Genomic DNA, 17,749 nt, shown 5'->3' with positions numbered 1-17,749 from the left:
TTGATGATACATGTAGGCAACAATTCTCATGTGTCAGTACTTTTAATGTTGTATACATAAATGATGATACTATGTAGGCAACAATTCTCATGTGTCAGTACTTTTAATGTTGTATACATAAAATTATAGTAAAAAGACGACTATAAACAAGATGTAGCCCCTCCATTTCCATGGTCAGCTCACTGCATTACAGTAAACCAAGTTTATATTCCACCATCAAGTGTGGTTCTCCCATTAGTTCACTTTGTGATGGGTCTGAAAACAAAAAGAAACACATATTAAAGATGCTCAAAACAAGAGAAATTAAGTGATTACACTCACATGAAAATACAGAACAAGTGAAACTAATCTCAAGGGACAGAAAACAGAGGAGTGTCACCTGGGCCAAGAGTGGGGAGGGACTGACTGCAAAGAAGCCAAGAACTCCTTTGGCTTTCCAGATGCCTCTAGGAACAAGCTCTAATTACGAGATGAGGCAATCTCTTAATCTAAATTGCAAAAACATTTTCTCTATTGTTTTGTGCTCGGTTGCATACACAAACATACACACAATCATAAATTAGAATTCTAGAGCAAGAAAATCTTAACAATCTTCACTCTCTTGTTTTTATGGATGAGTCAGACAAAAATTTTAATGGTCATAATGCACGTAAAAGAGCTGTTAAAATTAATACGAAGAGTAAGCTTCCTAGGAACAAATAAAGCCTATTTTTTTTAACCTCCTACTCAACATAGGAATAGAAACAGAAACAGAATAAAACCCCCAACACGGTAAAATCAGTTTGTAAACCTAAGTATCCATTCACATTAAAATAATGATTACCAAGAGTTACTAATCAATGTGGATGTTCCTCACTGGGTCTCCTAAGAGATTGGAGATTATGCAGACTATCAATTCAGCAATCTAACCTTGATTCTCCACAACTGTCACTCAACAAAATAGCTTTAGCAACAACTATTACTGCTACAATTAGTAATAAACTGCTAGGTATATAACAGACATTCAAAATCTTAACTTAAATGTTTGCACATGAGTAGAAAGAATAAGCAAAGATGTTTGCTGTAGCCCTGCTTTGTGTTAACGAGAAAAATGGAAGTATGCATCAATAAACGCATACAGCAGGTAACCAGAGAATGAGGGAAAGAAATAGGTCTAGGGGTAATTATGGAGGACCTGAGTTTGGGCTATATTGTTTTATTTTTTATTTTTATTTTTTTTAAATATATTTTATTGATTTTTTACAGAGAGGAAGGGAGAGGGATAGAGAGTTAGAAACATCGATGAGAGAGCAACATCAATCAGCTGCACACCTCCTACTGGGGATGTGCCCGCAAGCAAGGTACATGCCCTTAACCGGCATCAAACCTGGGACCCTTCAGTCCACAGGCCGACGCTCTATCCACTGAGCCATACTGGTCAGGGCGAGGGCTATATTGTTTTAAATTTATAAACAAACAATATAATCATTTAGATAACTACAATTTCCTTTAAACTCTGTTTTAAGCTTTTGACTTGAATAAAATATGCACTTGTTAAATAAATCACTTGCCCCAGAAGACAGCATACCATGTGAGAAAGGCACTGGTCTGTGTTTCCAGTGCCTGCTATGCCATGAGGTCGCTGTGAGACTCTGGGCAGGACTGAGCCTCTGGCTCACTGTTACTTATCTTAAAGTGAGGGTCTGCACTGAATGGAAGGCCCCTTTCAACATTAAAGAAGAGTCCATATTTGACTTTACTCTTGCCCTCCTCACATGCCCTTCCCTTCCTTGTAAAGTACAGATTGTTCTGGCCAAGAACTTCACAGATGAGTGAGCAATGCCCTCATTGCCTCCAACACATTACAAAACGTAAACTGGAGGAATACACAGATTTTCACTGGGTTTAACAGTCTTCATAGAGTTCAGATTAACAAACCACTCCCTCGTTATAGACATAAAATTCCTCCTGGGTCAGCTGATGAGGAGAATGTGATGAGCAAGAGCTTGCAACACTTCCTAGGGATCAAGCACTTCAATGGCCCCAGCTCTCACAGGTTTGTATTTAAGTTGAAACAAGAAAGAAGAAAAATACCAGATAATTGCTATGCAAAGAATTAAAGTGAGGTGACAGAGCGACTGGGGACTACTTTAGACTGGATAGTCATGGAAGGGCCTCTCCAAAGCAGGACCATTTAAACTGGGATCTGAAAATGAGGGGGAGGTGATATTCATGCAGAAGGAACAGCAGAGGCAAGGTCCTAGGGTAAAGCCATAAACTGCCCATATATTGTGCAGTCACAGTTCCCACAAAGGGAAAATTACCCCAAGTGCCATGCAATGGTCTCATCCTGACAAAAATCACCTACCTAATCAGGGGATCTTTCCAGCTCATTTCTACCTTAGAGAGATGCAAGGATGAATACAAAAAGATGTCCACAAGATAGTAAACTTTTCAAATGTGAAATTACATCACATCACTGATTAAAAGCATTCAATGGCTTTCCATTGCATTCACAATAAACTTCTACAAAGCTCTGGCTCCTCCTAGCTTTTCAAGCTCACCTTATTCCACTCTACCTTTCTCAAAACACTCCAGCCACATGGGCCTGCTTAACAAATTCATATGTGCATTGGGAGACAATTCTCTATAGTTCTCTCATGATTCTTGTCTTGGAGGCAGATGCACTGCTTGCCTTTGTTCTAGACCAGTGATGGCGAACCTATGACACGTGTGTCAGAGGTGACACGCGAACTCATTTTTTTGGTTGATTTTTCTTTGTTAAATGGCATTTAAATATATAAAATAAATATCAAAAATATAAGTCTTTGTTTTACTATGGTTGCAAATATCAAAAAATTTCTATATGTGACACGGCACCAGAGTTAAGTTAGGGTTTTTCAAAATGCTGACACGCCAAGCTCAAAAGGTTCGCCATCACTGTTCTAGACTCTTTCCAAGGCTAGTTCTAAAGTAAACAGCCTTAGAACACAGATCGTGTCTCCACTGGAGTATAGAAGTCAGGGAGACTGCCTATTACAAAGATTCAGGTGCCCTGACCTGGGGTAGATTCCTCTTCCTGTAACAAAATACACAGTATATGCAGGCATCATCTGACCCTCTTCTTGCTGCCCTGTGGGAACTGGGGCTCAGGACACCAATAGAAAAGGTGGTAAGTCTGGCTACTGCTACTGCTGTGATAAATTATCCTTTGTCTCTAAGAGTCTTGTCTTCTGCCAGGATCCCTGAAACATGGCAGGCTTGTTAGCTTGTGAGTAGGATAAGCATCTCAAACCCTTCCGAGTATTTCAGCTGTTCTTAGGTAGGAGACCCTGAGCATAACTGCTTCTTCTCCCTGACCTATTCTTTCCTCTACTTATAGATGAAATATCTTCTAGGAATCAACTTATGTGTCATATTCGCAGAGGTGCCTGCCTCCTCTACCATAAAAGAACAAACAAAATAAAACTCTATCCCTATTCTTTTTATTCCTAGAATATAATCACAAGTTTGTGTTTTATCTGTTTAATGTTTACCTCCCTCATTAGAAAAGAGATGTTTTTTTTAACGACTATATTCAGAGCCTAGCCAAGAGTCTGACACATATATGTGACTGACTGAATAAATGCTCAGTAAATTCCACTCCCTTATTTACACAGAATCACAGAAGCTGACTTTTAAATGAATGCACTAACTACTTGAAAGAATATATAGACTTGAACTGTCACCTATTAATTTTAAATGAGGTCCAAATTCAATGTCAAAGCTTAGGAATTCCAGGCCCCTTCATTTAAAACGCTTCCTCAGGGAAGATTCTCAAAGAGGAGGTTCACTAGACTTCTGTTGTGTCCACAGCATTTCCTTACCGGACATCAGCAGCCAAGCAAAACTAGTATAATTTAATCCTGTTGGGTTTTGTGTTTCTCCTGAACTGCTGAGACATAGTGAGTAGAAGCAATACTAGACAGAATTATATTTGTTTATCTTTCTCAGAACCAGAAAAAAATAGAGGATGCTATTATTAATAGAGGATGCGTGTGTTGTTCTTACTGAAAAGTTATGCATCTCATACAATTATGCAGGGAATTTTGTTAAAGATGACAGTCTTCTTTCCTACTTACCATCTATAAAAGCAAAACAATTATTTGGGGGGGGGGGGGGCGGCAGATATTCTTTCAAGAAAACTTATTTTTTTTAGTTGTTTTAAAAACTAGTCATAGCCCACAAATGAGAACACTGAAACAACAATATTGTTTATATTACCTTAAGTATATTGTATTAGACTCATATATTAGACTTTATCCTCAGGAGAGGCAATGAATGACATGACTATAACCTCAGAACTCCACAAAAAATTTTCACTTTTAAAACCAGTTAAAGAAGTTATTACCATTAAATTGTATCCTACTGCAGTGAATAACACGAGTCCAATCAACAGCCAGCCTCGAGGACAAGGATGCTGTGGGTTTTGTTTGTTGCTGCTGGCCTGCACATTACTGGGTTCTAGAAAAAGTTGCTTACCATTAAGAATATCTTCAAATCCAATAGTCTCATCATTGCCCCTCAAAATATCCAGTGAAAGGTTTGAGCTTGGAAGAAATGGAAGACGCTGAACCTTTGGGAAAAGTATGCAAGGGTAAGATCAGAGAAAAAAAAAGGTGGGGGAACATATAATCTAATTTTATGTTTCTTATTCTTTATTTGTAAAATCTACAAAACCAAATGTTAATTTAACCAGTGTGGAGGAAAATAAACCATTCATATTTTAGGCCCAAACCAAGTTTAAAAAATTCCTCAAAATATGTAGACACTGAAATTGTACTTTTATAATCCTGTCGTCAGGTTTACACATATTTAGGGGCTTTGCTTCTGCTGAGGACAAGCACAGCATATACCATCTGATGAAATGCCAAATCCCAGAACCTAACACTACATCTAGTTTCTAATAAAGGTAGGATGATCAAATTCCTGAAGAAATTCCAACTCAGGGAGAGCATTATTCTACTTAGTAAACTGATTACTTCATTTTGTACATTCTGTATTGCTCATAGTACAAAGATAAGTTATAATCCTTTCAAACAGTAGTGATAATCGGAAAGGAAGATCAAGCTCATTTGTGGGGCCTTTAAAACACACAACACTATTTTGAATGAGTGTTACCTACTTTTTCAAGTGTTAAGTAAGTATACCACAGACGGGTACCTAAGTATAGTGGAGAAAGTCCAGGCGTGGAGTCAGAGAGATCTGGATTCCAATTATGACTCTAACTACTCACCAATCCTAGGGCTTTGCATAAGTTACCTCTTCTGTCTCAACCTCAGTTTCCTTATCTGTGAAATAGGATTATACCAACTCCCTCTCAAACTTGTAGTATGGTGGCACATAGCTGGTACTCAACAAACCTTAATATAACCAAACCAAATATTCAATTTTTCTGTTCATCAACTGTCTGGCAGTTATAACTTGAATCAATGCAGACAATTTTGGATATTGCCGAAAGAATATCAAAAGAGTAATAGATGGTCAGAGACTAAATAATACCAGTATTTTAAAGTAATAACTTCAGAATATAAGACAGTTAATATTTTTTTCTACCAAAGAAATATATGCAGGGTGTGGGTGGAGGGGATCAATGGGGGAAAAAATACAAAGGGGATATCAGTAATACTTTCAACAATAAAGATAAATTAAAAACAAAACAAAAAGAAATGTATGCAGACTAAAAATCTTTTTAATTACTAATGGCCTATAGTTATTTCTTTGTGATATGGAATAATTTCTCTAGGTTATCAAAACTAGAAAAAAAAAGTGTGGTGAGGGATATTAAAAAAAGAGAAAGAAAGAGAAATGAAGCCTGTAAATTAAACCAGATAGTAAGGGGGATGGTAGGTACAATTTGACCAGAGATATAACCCTGAGAAAGCATCAAAAACAGGGATGAGCAGGCAGTGGTTATACATCCTGACAAGCAAGAACTGCAATAACATAGGGATCAGACCACAAGAGCCAAAATCCTGAACAAAGTTTTTTGGATTAAATGGCGTTAAGAGCTTAGGCCCAAAATATAAGCAATATGTAGCTGGAATCTGAGTAGTAGGAGCATAAAAAAAAAAAAAAAAAAAGCTAACAATTTTGTGCAAAAGCATGTATTTCATTTGATCTGCAGAATAATCCTAGTAACTCCATACTGTTCTCACTGCTAACTCTATTTCACATTAAAATCAAACACATGACTTAAGGTTCAAAAAGGTCTCTAACGTATTTAAGTTCTTAAGACTATTAGGTGGTGGAGCTAAGATTGACATCCAGGTTATTCTGATGTAAAGCCATACATGCTCTTTTAGAGCTTTATCCTTGAAAAAAATTCTAAAACAGCTTTCAGAATGACTTAGTGATGGCATTAATAGAATCTATTGAAAAAGACACAATTATAGCCAGGTGAGAGAAAGGAATCCACGGTAGCAGAAAGAACATGTGCAAAAGCCAAAAGGAGAAAGAACAAAATGAGTCAGGATACTGCAAGTAGCTGAGGAGGCGATGGAGCAGGTGAAGAGCAAGCAGAAGGCAATTCATGACCAGAGCCACGTAAAGGAAGGGGGTTTTACCCACTTTTAGGGCAAAGTGAGGGGAGTGACATGATCAGATTTATGTTTCACAAAGATTATTCTGGCTAGAGTGTGGAGTGGTAAGCAGCAGGGGTGGGTGTTGCCATAATCCTGATGAAGCATAGTGAGGGTCAGATCCCACGCAGCTTCAACAGTAAAAAGAGCTAACTGATTGGATGTTGGAGGGTGGGGGTGAGGGTGGGGGTGGAGGATAAGGTGCTAGGTGAGATAATCAAGGCTAATGTTCCAATTTCTACCTTAGGAAAAACTCTGTTCATACATGATAAGGAGTATGTGAGAAACAATGAGTTATTCTGTACTTGAGTGAAATTTGAAGTGCCTGTGGGGTTCCCAACTGGAGAGCCTATAGGTTTACAGCTCAATGATAACTAAAATCATAGAAATAGATTGGGGAATAAGATGAGGAGAGAACCAGAAATGGGTACTAACAAAATTGGTATTTCAGGGAATCAAATAAACAAAAGGAATTTATACAGCAACAGCTAAGAATGAGGCTTCAGAGAGGAGGAGGACATCAGGAAAGAGCAGTGTGCTAAAGCCAAGGCAAGAAGGGAGGCAACGTTAGTGTTGCATACCACAGGGAGATCAGCAAATGAGGGCATAACAATATCCACTGCTCACGAGCAGTTTCCGTGGTGTGTGATGAGAGCCAGAGAATCATGGATTGAGTGAACAGAAGCATATGTAGCAACGTAGGCAACTTAAAAAAAAAAAAATATATATATATATATATATCTTTATTGATTTCAGACAGGGAGAGGGAGAGATAGAAACATCAATGATGAGAGAGAATCATTGATCAGCTGCTTTCTGCATGTCCCCACCGGGGATAGAGCCAGCAACCCGGGCATGTGTCCTGACCAGGAATCAAGCCAGCAACCTGGACATGCACCCTAACCAGGAATCAAACTGTGACCTCCTGGTTCATAGACTGACACTCAACCACTGAGCAACACCAGCCAGAACTATGTATGTAGACAACTTTTTTAAGTTCAAATTGCAAAAGCATACTTAGTGAGAGACAAGTTGCTATAAAGGAATTTGAGATCGATACAATTTGTGCTTTGTTTTAAAAGACAGAGGTTCAAATGTATGTAGAAGCTGCTGAGCTCCAGCAAGCAGAGGCTGAAGATAATCAGCTATGGAAAGGATCCACGAAAAAGGAAGTCCCTGAAGTAGTGTGACGTGACAATTCCAGAACGTGGGGGACAGTTCTTACGTTCTTGGCCATTTCTAAAGCTCTTACTCCTGAGCAACAGGTATACTCAGGTATCTACAAACTGCCTACTTGATACTCTACTTGGATAGTCCCACAGGCATCTCAAATTCAACCCTCCAAAAGAAAAAACATGAAAGTGTATGCAGGTCAGTTTTCAGACACTGAGCCCATAATTTGAAGTTTTCCATTTAGTGGTTTTTCTTTTTCTTTTCTATTTAAAATAGGAATCAAAGTCATGTCCTAAAAAGGGGAAAGTAGAATAGATTGTAGGGAGCAGGTTAGGTTTGTACAGCTGTTATTAAAATAGAAGAGTCATTCCAATCAGTGTCAACACACATGTGGGATGCATACATAACTGACACACATACACTTACCTGTTGCACTGCCTTGAATTCCATTTGCAATTTTAGTGGAGCAAATAGACCCTGGATGTTTCTCAGTGTGGAAAAATTCATTTTATCTTGGTTGAGTTGGAACTACAAAAGACAGCAATGCAATTGTATTTTTAGTTATTTTTAATCCTAATCCATATTTTTATTGATTTTTAGAGAGAGAGAGAGAGAGGACACCAAAGAGAGAGACAGAGAGAGAATCATTGATGGTTGCCTCCTGTACACTCCCAGACCAGGGATTAAACCCTCAACCTAGGTATGTGCCCTGACTGGTAATCAAACCCATTATCTTTTAGTGCACAGGACGATTCTCCAACCAACGGAACCACCTGGTCAGGGCAGCAATATAATTTTAAATGGTATACTCAACATTCTCCATTCAAAACAGTTAGCACTGATACACATGTAACAATATTTAGATGAAGAGTTTTAATACCCATAACTGAAATAAAAACAAAATACTTTTACTAATTTCTTGAACAAATATTCAGATATATATGTCTATATTTTATCCAGCATGCAGGTATACTTCACCAGTATAAAATTATCACTTAAAGTTTGGATTTACAAAACTAATAAATTAAGGAATATTTTTTCACATAGCATAGTAACAGCTCAGTACTTTTGGTTATAATTACCACAAAACTGGTAGAGCAAAGAAAGGGTCTAATCTGAGATCCAAAAACAGTTACATACAGTGACAAAAATTAATAGTGAATTTCCAAGTACAAAAGTGCTTATCTCAAAAGATTTCATAAAGAAATAATCAGATCCATTATACCTCCCTGTTAAACCACAATGTTTGAACTCCACTTTTGGAAATAACTGATTCTTTGGGGGGAGGAGAGGAACCCAAATCTCTGAACAATTTGTATTGGGTATAACTAAGCAATTTTTTTTTTTTTGAATCATGCTTTTATTATTTCTAAAAAACTTTTATCACAATTCAATGTATTTCAGGCAAAAGGAATCAACTTGGCTCTTGGATTCTAAAACATAGTTTCCTAAAATGGCTCTTAAAAACAGTGTATATGATATGCAAACAGACGGCTGCACAGATCTGTCTGAGCTAATGAGGTAAAGCGACGTCTGTGACTTTTTACTACACTGTACTCTTTTTAAGATTTTTTTTTAAGTCCGCAGTAAAAAAAAAGGTAACTAATCAAAAATCTATCAAGAGATTAGTAATCACTTGGGGCATGATCTGGGGGCCATATATAAGAAGTTTGAAGGTAAAATATCTAGCAATATGGTTTTTAATCACTTTAGCTTAACAGCAAAATTGTGACGGATGGTCCAAATTTGGTCCACATTTAGGGAAAATCTGAAATACTTTATTATGAATATATGACCTGAAATTCCACTTGAAGGGTCTCCTTTAAATATTGAGTTATGGGGCCCGGCTGGTATGGCTCAGTGGTTGAACGTTGACCTATGAACCAGTAGGTTTGATTCTGGGCACATACCCGGGTTTCGGGCGGGGTAGGAAATGCACGTGCAGGAGGCAATGATGATTCTCTTTCATCATTGATGTTTCGCTCCCTCTCCCTTCTGTCTGAAATCAATTAAAAAATATTTTTTAAAAATATTGAGTTATCCTCATAACTAGATAGAATTTTATGTAGAAAAGTTCAATTTATACACTTTGATAAATATACCCACCTTGTAATGTGATATCGAACTGCAATTACCAATCAACATATATCTAATTATTTGCAACCATATGCAAAATTAGAATAAGGCTCTATGGTAATAATAAAACAGAAGAAATAGTTTACCCTGGAGACATAACCTAGTTGGGAAGATATTATACATAGATCAGGGCTTCTCAACCCTTGGCATTACTGACATATTGGGCCAGATAATTCTTTGTTGCAGTGGGTGTAGACTGTCCTGTGCATTGTAGGATGTTTAGCAGCATTCCTGGCCTCTACCCAAGAGATGCTAGTACCAAAGAAACTTCCCCCAGACACCACTTGTGACAACCAGAAACTATCAAATGTCCCGTGGGGGGCAAAAACATCCCTACTTGAGAACCACTGGCACAGATGATGGTCATTTTCTTCACTTTCACCACTGCAGTTCCAATCATGGAGAGCTACTATAAGCCAGCATATACTGAAGAATTGGCTATATAACTACACTTTACTGATGAGGAAGGAAACCAAGACTTAAAGAGAGATTAAGCTACTTGCACAAGTTTACTTAGAATTTAAACTTCTATATAGTTGAATTACACAACCCATGCTAAAGGACTTACAATCTTATATAATAAAAGGCTAATATGCAAATCGACCGAACAGTGGAATGACCGGTCGCTATGATGCGCACTGACCACCAGGGGGGCAGACGCTCAACACAGGAGCTGCCCCTGGTGGTCAGTGTGCTCCCACAGGGGGCACGCTGCTCAGCCAGAAGCTGGGCTCATAACTAGCGAGCACAGCGGCGGTGGCGGGAGCCTCTCCTGCCTCTGCGGCAGTGCTAAGAATGTCCGACTGCCTGCTTAGGCCCACTCCCCGCTATCAGTCGAACATCCCCCAAGGATTACCAGACTGCGAAAGGGTGCAGGCCAGGCTGAGGGACACCACCGCTTCCCCCCCACCCCCACCCGCCCCCGCCAGCCCCAAGTGCACACATTTTGTGCACCGGGCCTCTAGTGGATAATAAGTGCCATAGAATTTCAAAGTAGAAAATGCCATTAAGCTGATCACATTATTAAGACAACATATAGTCAATAGATAAAAGCTGGGTCTCAAAAGATATACAAATTTTTAGACTCTTCACCATTTTGGCCAGTCTCACTCAGATTTGTCAAAGTTTCTCTTAACATATATTGCTCAAAACTGAACCAATATTCCACATCTAATAACCAAATTAATACTCAGGAAAATGAAGGGTATAATCTCCCTTGATTTGAGCTCCATTTTATTATTAATAAAGTCCAAGATTGCATTAACTGTTCTTTTCAGTGGCTAACATAATCTGCTGGCTTATAATAACCATACAGTCAAGTTTTATGTACCAAGTTGATTTACCCCATCTAAATGTGTATAATTCCTTTTTTGAACCCAAATGAAAAACTTCACATTCCCCTGTGTAAGTGGTTTTTCGACTTTTGGCTTAGTCCTTTGATCTATTTTGTCATCTGATACAGTTCACTAATTCATTAAAATTAGCTATCCTTATCAGCTTTTTTCTTCCATGGTTAATTTACATGCTTTCCATGGTTAGTCTCATCTCTGACACTTAATCTTCCTACAACTTCTGAGCATGAAACTAGAATGTACTTACACTAAGAGCCATTTTGTTTTCTCATCTAATTGGAACTTCAATTTCACCATGGAATTACTTGTTCTACTGTCTCTTACACAAAGATCTTTTCCCTTGCTAAAGAGGAAGAAAGAAAAAATGGAATAGGTCAACTTTCTGGGTGACAGTGCACCTTGTTCCCCAAGTAGTAACTCTTTCTTCTTGCTCTGAAAGTGTATTTAAAGACCCTCTATACCAGCGGTCGCCAACCTTTCGGACCTCATGGACCACCAGTTGGCAATCCCTGCTCCAAAGGTTTCCTTAAACCAGCGGTCACCTACCTTTTGGACCTCGCGGACCCGGTTGGCAACCGCTGCTCTATACTGCCTAAAGAATATCTGTACAGGCTACATGCTCTTTGATAATTACCTTTCCCCATCTACTTAACTGGAGAATATTGGCTTAAACTATTCAAATGTTCCCTCCTCAATAAAGCCTTCCACAATCGCTAAGCACAGGTGGGTGAGCCATCCTTGGACCTCTAAGCATCTTATGAAGTCTCAATCCACTGCTTGTCCTCCTATTAAATTTTCAACCCCTTAAGGTTGGGGATTATGTCATATTCATCTGTGTACATACTGTGCCTAGTAAATGGGTATGTCCCTCTGTAACTTGGAGAAGCAAGGTTTAAGAAAGAAGTCAAGGGTAGAGATAGGGACTTGGAGGTCTACATCAAAAAATGGCAGGAGAAAAATAGAAAACGAGATCATAAAAAGAAAAAAAAAAAGAGGAATGGAGAGGTAGACTGACCTTTAGAAATATCCATAAAAAAGAGAAGAATGTATAGAAAGGGAAACTTTAGTGAAGCAGTATAAGCATAATTCAAAGCCTACGCTACAAAAAATATTAAAAATAAGGTGCCATACTCTTCATGGTCAAATGCTCCATGCAGAATTATCTTAATAAATGAAACCACAAATGTATTATTAAAAGCATTTTTCTACCAGAGGATCAAAATAAATATACTGTTAACATACTTACATTTTTTTCTGATAATTCAAGAGGATGACTGGGCAAAAGTTCATTTTTCACACAAGAAAAACTGAAATAAACATTTAAAAGAGAGATTACATATCACTCAATACTTACAGCTTAAAATTACATCTATCAAAGGTATAACTACAATGGAATGGCACGAGGGATTTTGGGGGAGATAATAAAACTTCTGTCTCTTGACAGGAAATGATACATGTATTAAAATTCATGTAACTACTCACTAAAAAGGGGGGGGGGAGGTCAAATTTTAAAAAGTCAAATTTACTGTATGCTAATTGTTTTAAAATACATCTATAATAGATAACTAGGGTCCACATTTCAATTCACTAGAGAAATCCCTCTAAAAAATGGTGTTAAATGATGCCTGGTATCTAGAAGAAATTTCATAAAGTATGTTTTTCACTATTACTCTTATGACACGCTTTTGTATTACATAAAATATCTAAGTCTCTTCTGCTCAGGTCCAATGTGTATTCAATATTTAATGTGTCTTTAATAACACATGTCAAGTAACATGTTTGACATTTACTGAACACCTCTATGTACAAAGTACTATGTTAGGTGATACAAAGCTAGAACCAGGCCGCTGGTCTTTATTACACTAGATATATAAAGATGACTATCTTATTGTCCAAAACAGGATTTGAGAACTGAAACTTTAAAAATCACACAATAATTTACTGATGTTTTCTTTATACTAGCGGTCACCAATCTTTTGGACCTCACGGACCACCCACAGGGGGAGCGCCACTCAGCCAGAAGCCGGGCTCATGGCTGACAAGCACAGTGGTGGTGGCAGGAGTCTCTCCTGCCTCCGCAGCAGCGCTAAGGAGCAGCGAGCCAAGTGGTAAGGAGCAGTGAGCAGATGGGCAGTAAGGAGTGGTCAGTAAGGAGCGAGGCATCCCAGACTGCAAGAGGACGCAGGTCAGGCTGAGGACACACACACACACACACACACACACACACACACACACACACACACTCTCCCCACCCCTCAGCCCCACACACACCTCACGTGCAACAATGCACGAATTTCGTGCACTGGGCCTCTAGTAAATACATAACGAATCATCAGGACTTGGTTACTGGCTACCTTATGAATTTGATTATACTATAAATCAAATTGTATCTCCAATTCCAAAGGCTATATACTGCACCTTTCACTACAAAATGGTAAGATAACAATGAGGCATTCTGTCTGTCCCCAGAAACCATTAGAATGCCATTCCATTATAGTACAACCTAAATACCTTAAAATTAGATATAAAATTCAAAACACAGAATGTGGTGGGGAGGCATTATTATTTAAGCAGAAAAGCAACCTGCCAAGAAAAAGAACTAAATATAGAAACCTAAACACAGAAACATAAAGGAAATGAGAGAAGGACTACAACTGTATGCTAAAAGCTATAAAGTGAAACACTCCAATAGTTAATAAGTTAATAAAATGGTTCTCCAAGTTATCAAGAGCAAAGTGAAGAGCCCTACTAAATCATGTTATTGGGTAATGACTCCTAGGAGGATGCCCTAACCTACTACTCTGATAAGGCACTTCTTCGGCTATAGAAAACATCTAAGCCTCCACTCCCCTCCACCCCCAAGTAAATATATATTTAGGGTCTAGCAAAATATTTAAAGAATATCATGAAAAATAATTTCCAGAAATAGTTTATTATAACAAAGTCAAAGTCACTATTCCCCCATATACCCTTTTCGAAGAAGATCATGACTTTCAAAAGGTCCACTTGCTGATAGCTCAGTAACTGGAATACTGTCCTTTAGCTGAGATCCAAGTCCTCTGGTATTCTATAACACAAAAGAAAAACAGTATTAAATACAAAAAATTCAAAAAGCCCATACCGAACATTTAAGGAAAAATCATGGTTTAAGCATTAGAGAGAAAAAAATAAGGTCTCTGCCCTCAAAGAGCCCAGTCTAGATAATCACAATGAGCATTATACTAGAGCAGCGGTTCTCAACCTGTGGGTCGCGACTCCTTTGGAGGTTGAACGACCCTTTCACAGGAGTCGCCTAAGACCATCAGAAGACACATATATAATTACATATTGTTTTTGTGATTAATCACTATGCTTTATTTATGTTCAATTTGTAACAATGAAATTGGGGGTCACCACAACATGAGGAACTGTATTAAAGGGTCTCGGCATTAGGAAGGTTGAGAACCACTCTACTAGAGTGACACACATGGTACAAGAATATGAAATTTATGGGTAGGAAGAATTCCTGAGTTATTTCTGAATGCTGTCAGATCAAAAGGCATTCCAGGAAAAAAAAAGAACACGGGAAAAGGTATAAAAATATAAATATAAATGACAAAGCAAGTAAGGTAGAAGTAAAGGTTCAGTTTTATTCTGAAATTGATAGAGAGCTTCTGAAGGGTTCTGGTAAATTGTCATCCTATACATTTATACAATAAAACATTTAATCATCAAATATTTACTAAGCATCTACTATATGGCAGGTACTCTGCTATATGCCAAAAATACTAGTAGATGTCTACCTTCCAGGGCTTAGTCTGATGAAGATAGATTAGACAAGCAAATAAAATGTAATAAGTGTAAAACACAAGATGCTGACTTTATTTTTTGTTAATCCTCACCCAAGGATATTTTTAGAGTGGAAGGGAGGAAAGAGACAGAGAGAGAAACATTGATGTGAGAGAGACACATCGACTGGTTGCCTCCTGCGCGTGCCCTGACCAAAGCCTGTGATCCAGTCTGCAACTGAGACAGTTGCTGTGGGCCGACACTCTATCCACTGAGGCAGACCAGCTAAGGCAGATGCTGACTTTATTATTATTTTTTTTAAATATATTTTATTGATTTTTTATAGAGAGGAAGGGAGAGGGATAGAGAGTTAAAACATCGATGAGAAACATCAATCAGCTGCCTCCTGCACACCTCCTACGAGGGATGTGCCTGCAACCAAGGTACATGCCCTTGACCGGAATCGAACCTGACTCTTCAGTCCGCAGGCCGACGCTCTATCCCCTGAGCCAAACCGGTTAGGGCCAGAGGCTGACTTTAAATCACTAGTTGCTCAAGTTCAATATCCCTGAAATTCTGCATAAAGATTTTAAAAAGCTACAGGTAGTTTGGTATCAGTCTTATACTGTTCTAGGAGAAACTATTCTGAGAAACCAGCTTTTCAAGTAATTTCTAAAATCATTTGTATATTTGGTCAGGTACTTTATTCTGTCCAGGGTTTCTTCGACCTACCCCCCTAGTCCAGGCTCTCACACTTGGATAACTTACACAGCGCTCTTCCTGCCTACACACTCTCCCATTTTCCAATTCTGCCTATCAAGGCTTTCCTAAAACACAATCTCCCCCACAAACACTGTTTAAAAACCCTTCTCTGGTTCATCAGTCTTGTCTGAAAAACGAAATCCAAAGTCCTTGGCCTGGAACTCAAGAATGTGCACAACAGGTTTCAACTCCCTCACACAGAAAGCATGGGGTCAATCAGGAAAAGGATCTGGAATCTAGTGTGGACTGTCGTTAACCTACTACGTGACTGTAATCGACCCACACAACTCTCTGGCCCTGTTTACCCATCTTTCCAGGTACCTTCCCAAACATACGACGGGTGACTTTTCTGCACAAACATTCTCCTCCTCCCAGACTGCTTCGCTGCAGTGACAGAAGTAGTTTTTCTGCACAAAGAAACAGGGAATTATGATCTCTGTATTCTACTGTAAGCTTCTCAATTACCTTCTGTAAAAATATCAGGATTGGTACTTGATATTTCTAATGAAGTAGCAGAGGAAAACCAATCTATGAAAAATTAACTATCACTAGATACACTGAGTGTTTTTAGAACCTCTTTACAATGATCAGCAATTTTCTAAATCTAGCCGTGGTAATGGTATCAGAGGCTGGTGATTCAGGGGCTTTCCCAAACACCACAGCTTTTAAGTTAAAAAGAGAGAAAGAGAAAGGGGGAGAGGGGCGGAGGAGATGCACTAACAATGCTGACTAACGGGAAGTAGCAACTGCTTGCCTTTCCCCCTCCAACACCTGGCATAACACATGCTCCCCAAAACGTTTGAAGGGTAAAGCTGAGTGACAAGAATGCGCGCTAGAGCTGTGGGTTTATTATGAAGTCGGTCCCCAGGGTCCGGGTGGGAGAGGAGTGTCCAGGTTCCCAAAGGTTCCCCCCTCGGGGGAAGGGCGGCCGGCAACGCCACACACAGAGGTTGCACCTTCGATATGTCCTTTCCAGCTCCGCGCCAACCACCAGGAAGGGGTCAGGGTCTGCTGGGGGACAGGAGGACACAAACCGAAAGAACAGAAGGAGCTGGAAAAGGGTGAAGCCGAAGCACCGGCCGCGGGGCCTGCACCGGAGCCCGGCCCGCGCGACGGCCGCGAACGCCCAACCCTATGACTCAACAGATCCCGGCGGCCGAGGCCAGTCTCGTCCTCCATCCTCCCGCCAGAGACGCCGCACCGGGACCGGCTGGGAGGCGGCGGCCTGGTCCCGCCGGGCCACGGCCCCGAGCTCGCCGGGAACTCGGGTCACCCGGGGGTCCACTCACCATCTTTAGCTCACGCTGCAAACAGCCTCTCCAGCCCGGTCGCGTCAGCCAGCCCCGCCGCTCACTTCCGTTTCCGGGGTTGCCCCCCCTCATCCGCCGGAAGTGCGTCCGTCCTGGCGAGGAAGGAAGGAGGGCGCGGGGCGCCCGGAGGGAGCCGCGCGGGGCCGGGGCTCCCACGCCCGCCGCCCCGGGGGACCGGCACTCAGCGCCGTGAGGGTGTGGCTGCGAGGAGGGCGGCCGGGACGCGCTGTGCCCGGAGGGAACCCGCATCTCCGCTCTGGGGTCACAAACACCGCACGTTCGTGCAGCTGACGTTGTGCGCCGGCTTCCAGGACGCAGCGTCTTACTGACACAAGACCTCTCGGATAGATACTGTACTGTTTTCCATGAGGGTAAAGCAGGCGTAGATGGCATGAGTGAGTGGCCTGCAGGCGTTCAGCAAGTAAGGCGATCCTGGAACATAAGCTTTTTAAGTTGTTGGTTTTTTTAATCATATCTTGAAGGCCTGCCATGTCCAGGACCCTGTGCTGAGGCTAAGAAAACAAACGACCCGGGCTGATGTGGTTCCTGGGCTAGAGGAGCAGAGGAACTGTTGGGGAGGGGAAGGTGAAAAATGAATTAAGTGTGTAATTACTGGCATATATTGGACTCTTACTGTATAGTAACAGTT

General features: G+C 40.1%; 1 protein-coding gene across 1 annotated transcript; it reads right to left on the bottom strand.

Moving 5' to 3' along the window:
* Positions 1–23: 23 nt before the first annotated feature.
* Positions 24–17,252, bottom strand: POMP (proteasome maturation protein). Its single transcript, XM_006098276.3, has 6 exons — positions 17,080–17,252; positions 14,230–14,327; positions 12,507–12,567; positions 8,199–8,300; positions 4,501–4,594; positions 24–255 (listed from the first exon to the last, which is right to left on the bottom strand). Exons 1-6 carry the CDS (start codon positions 17,170–17,172, stop codon positions 188–190), a joined length of 516 nt encoding a protein of 171 aa, XP_006098338.3. The 5' UTR covers positions 17,173–17,252; the 3' UTR covers positions 24–187.
* Positions 17,253–17,749: the final 497 nt, after the last annotated feature.

The sequence above is a fragment of the Myotis lucifugus genome, unplaced genomic scaffold (genome assembly GCF_000147115.1).
Source record: "Myotis lucifugus unplaced genomic scaffold, Myoluc2.0 scaffold_227, whole genome shotgun sequence".
Taxonomy (NCBI): Eukaryota; Metazoa; Chordata; class Mammalia; order Chiroptera; family Vespertilionidae; genus Myotis; species Myotis lucifugus.
This window is presented reverse-complemented; position numbering and strand designations above follow the sequence as displayed.

Excerpts from the sequence above, each read along its gene's own strand:
- POMP (XM_006098276.3), bottom strand. The coding sequence starts at position 17,172 with ATGAGGGGGGGCAACCCCGGAAACGGAAGTGAGCGGCGGGGCTGGCTG. Across the intron at positions 8,301-12,506 it reads TTGAATTATCAGAAAAAAAT|TTCCAACTCAACCAAGATAA; the intron begins GTAAGTATGTTA and ends TGTCTTTTGTAG. Across the intron at positions 256-4,500 it reads ATTTGAAGATATTCTTAATG|ACCCATCACAAAGTGAACTA; the intron begins GTAAGCAACTTT and ends TTTTGTTTTCAG.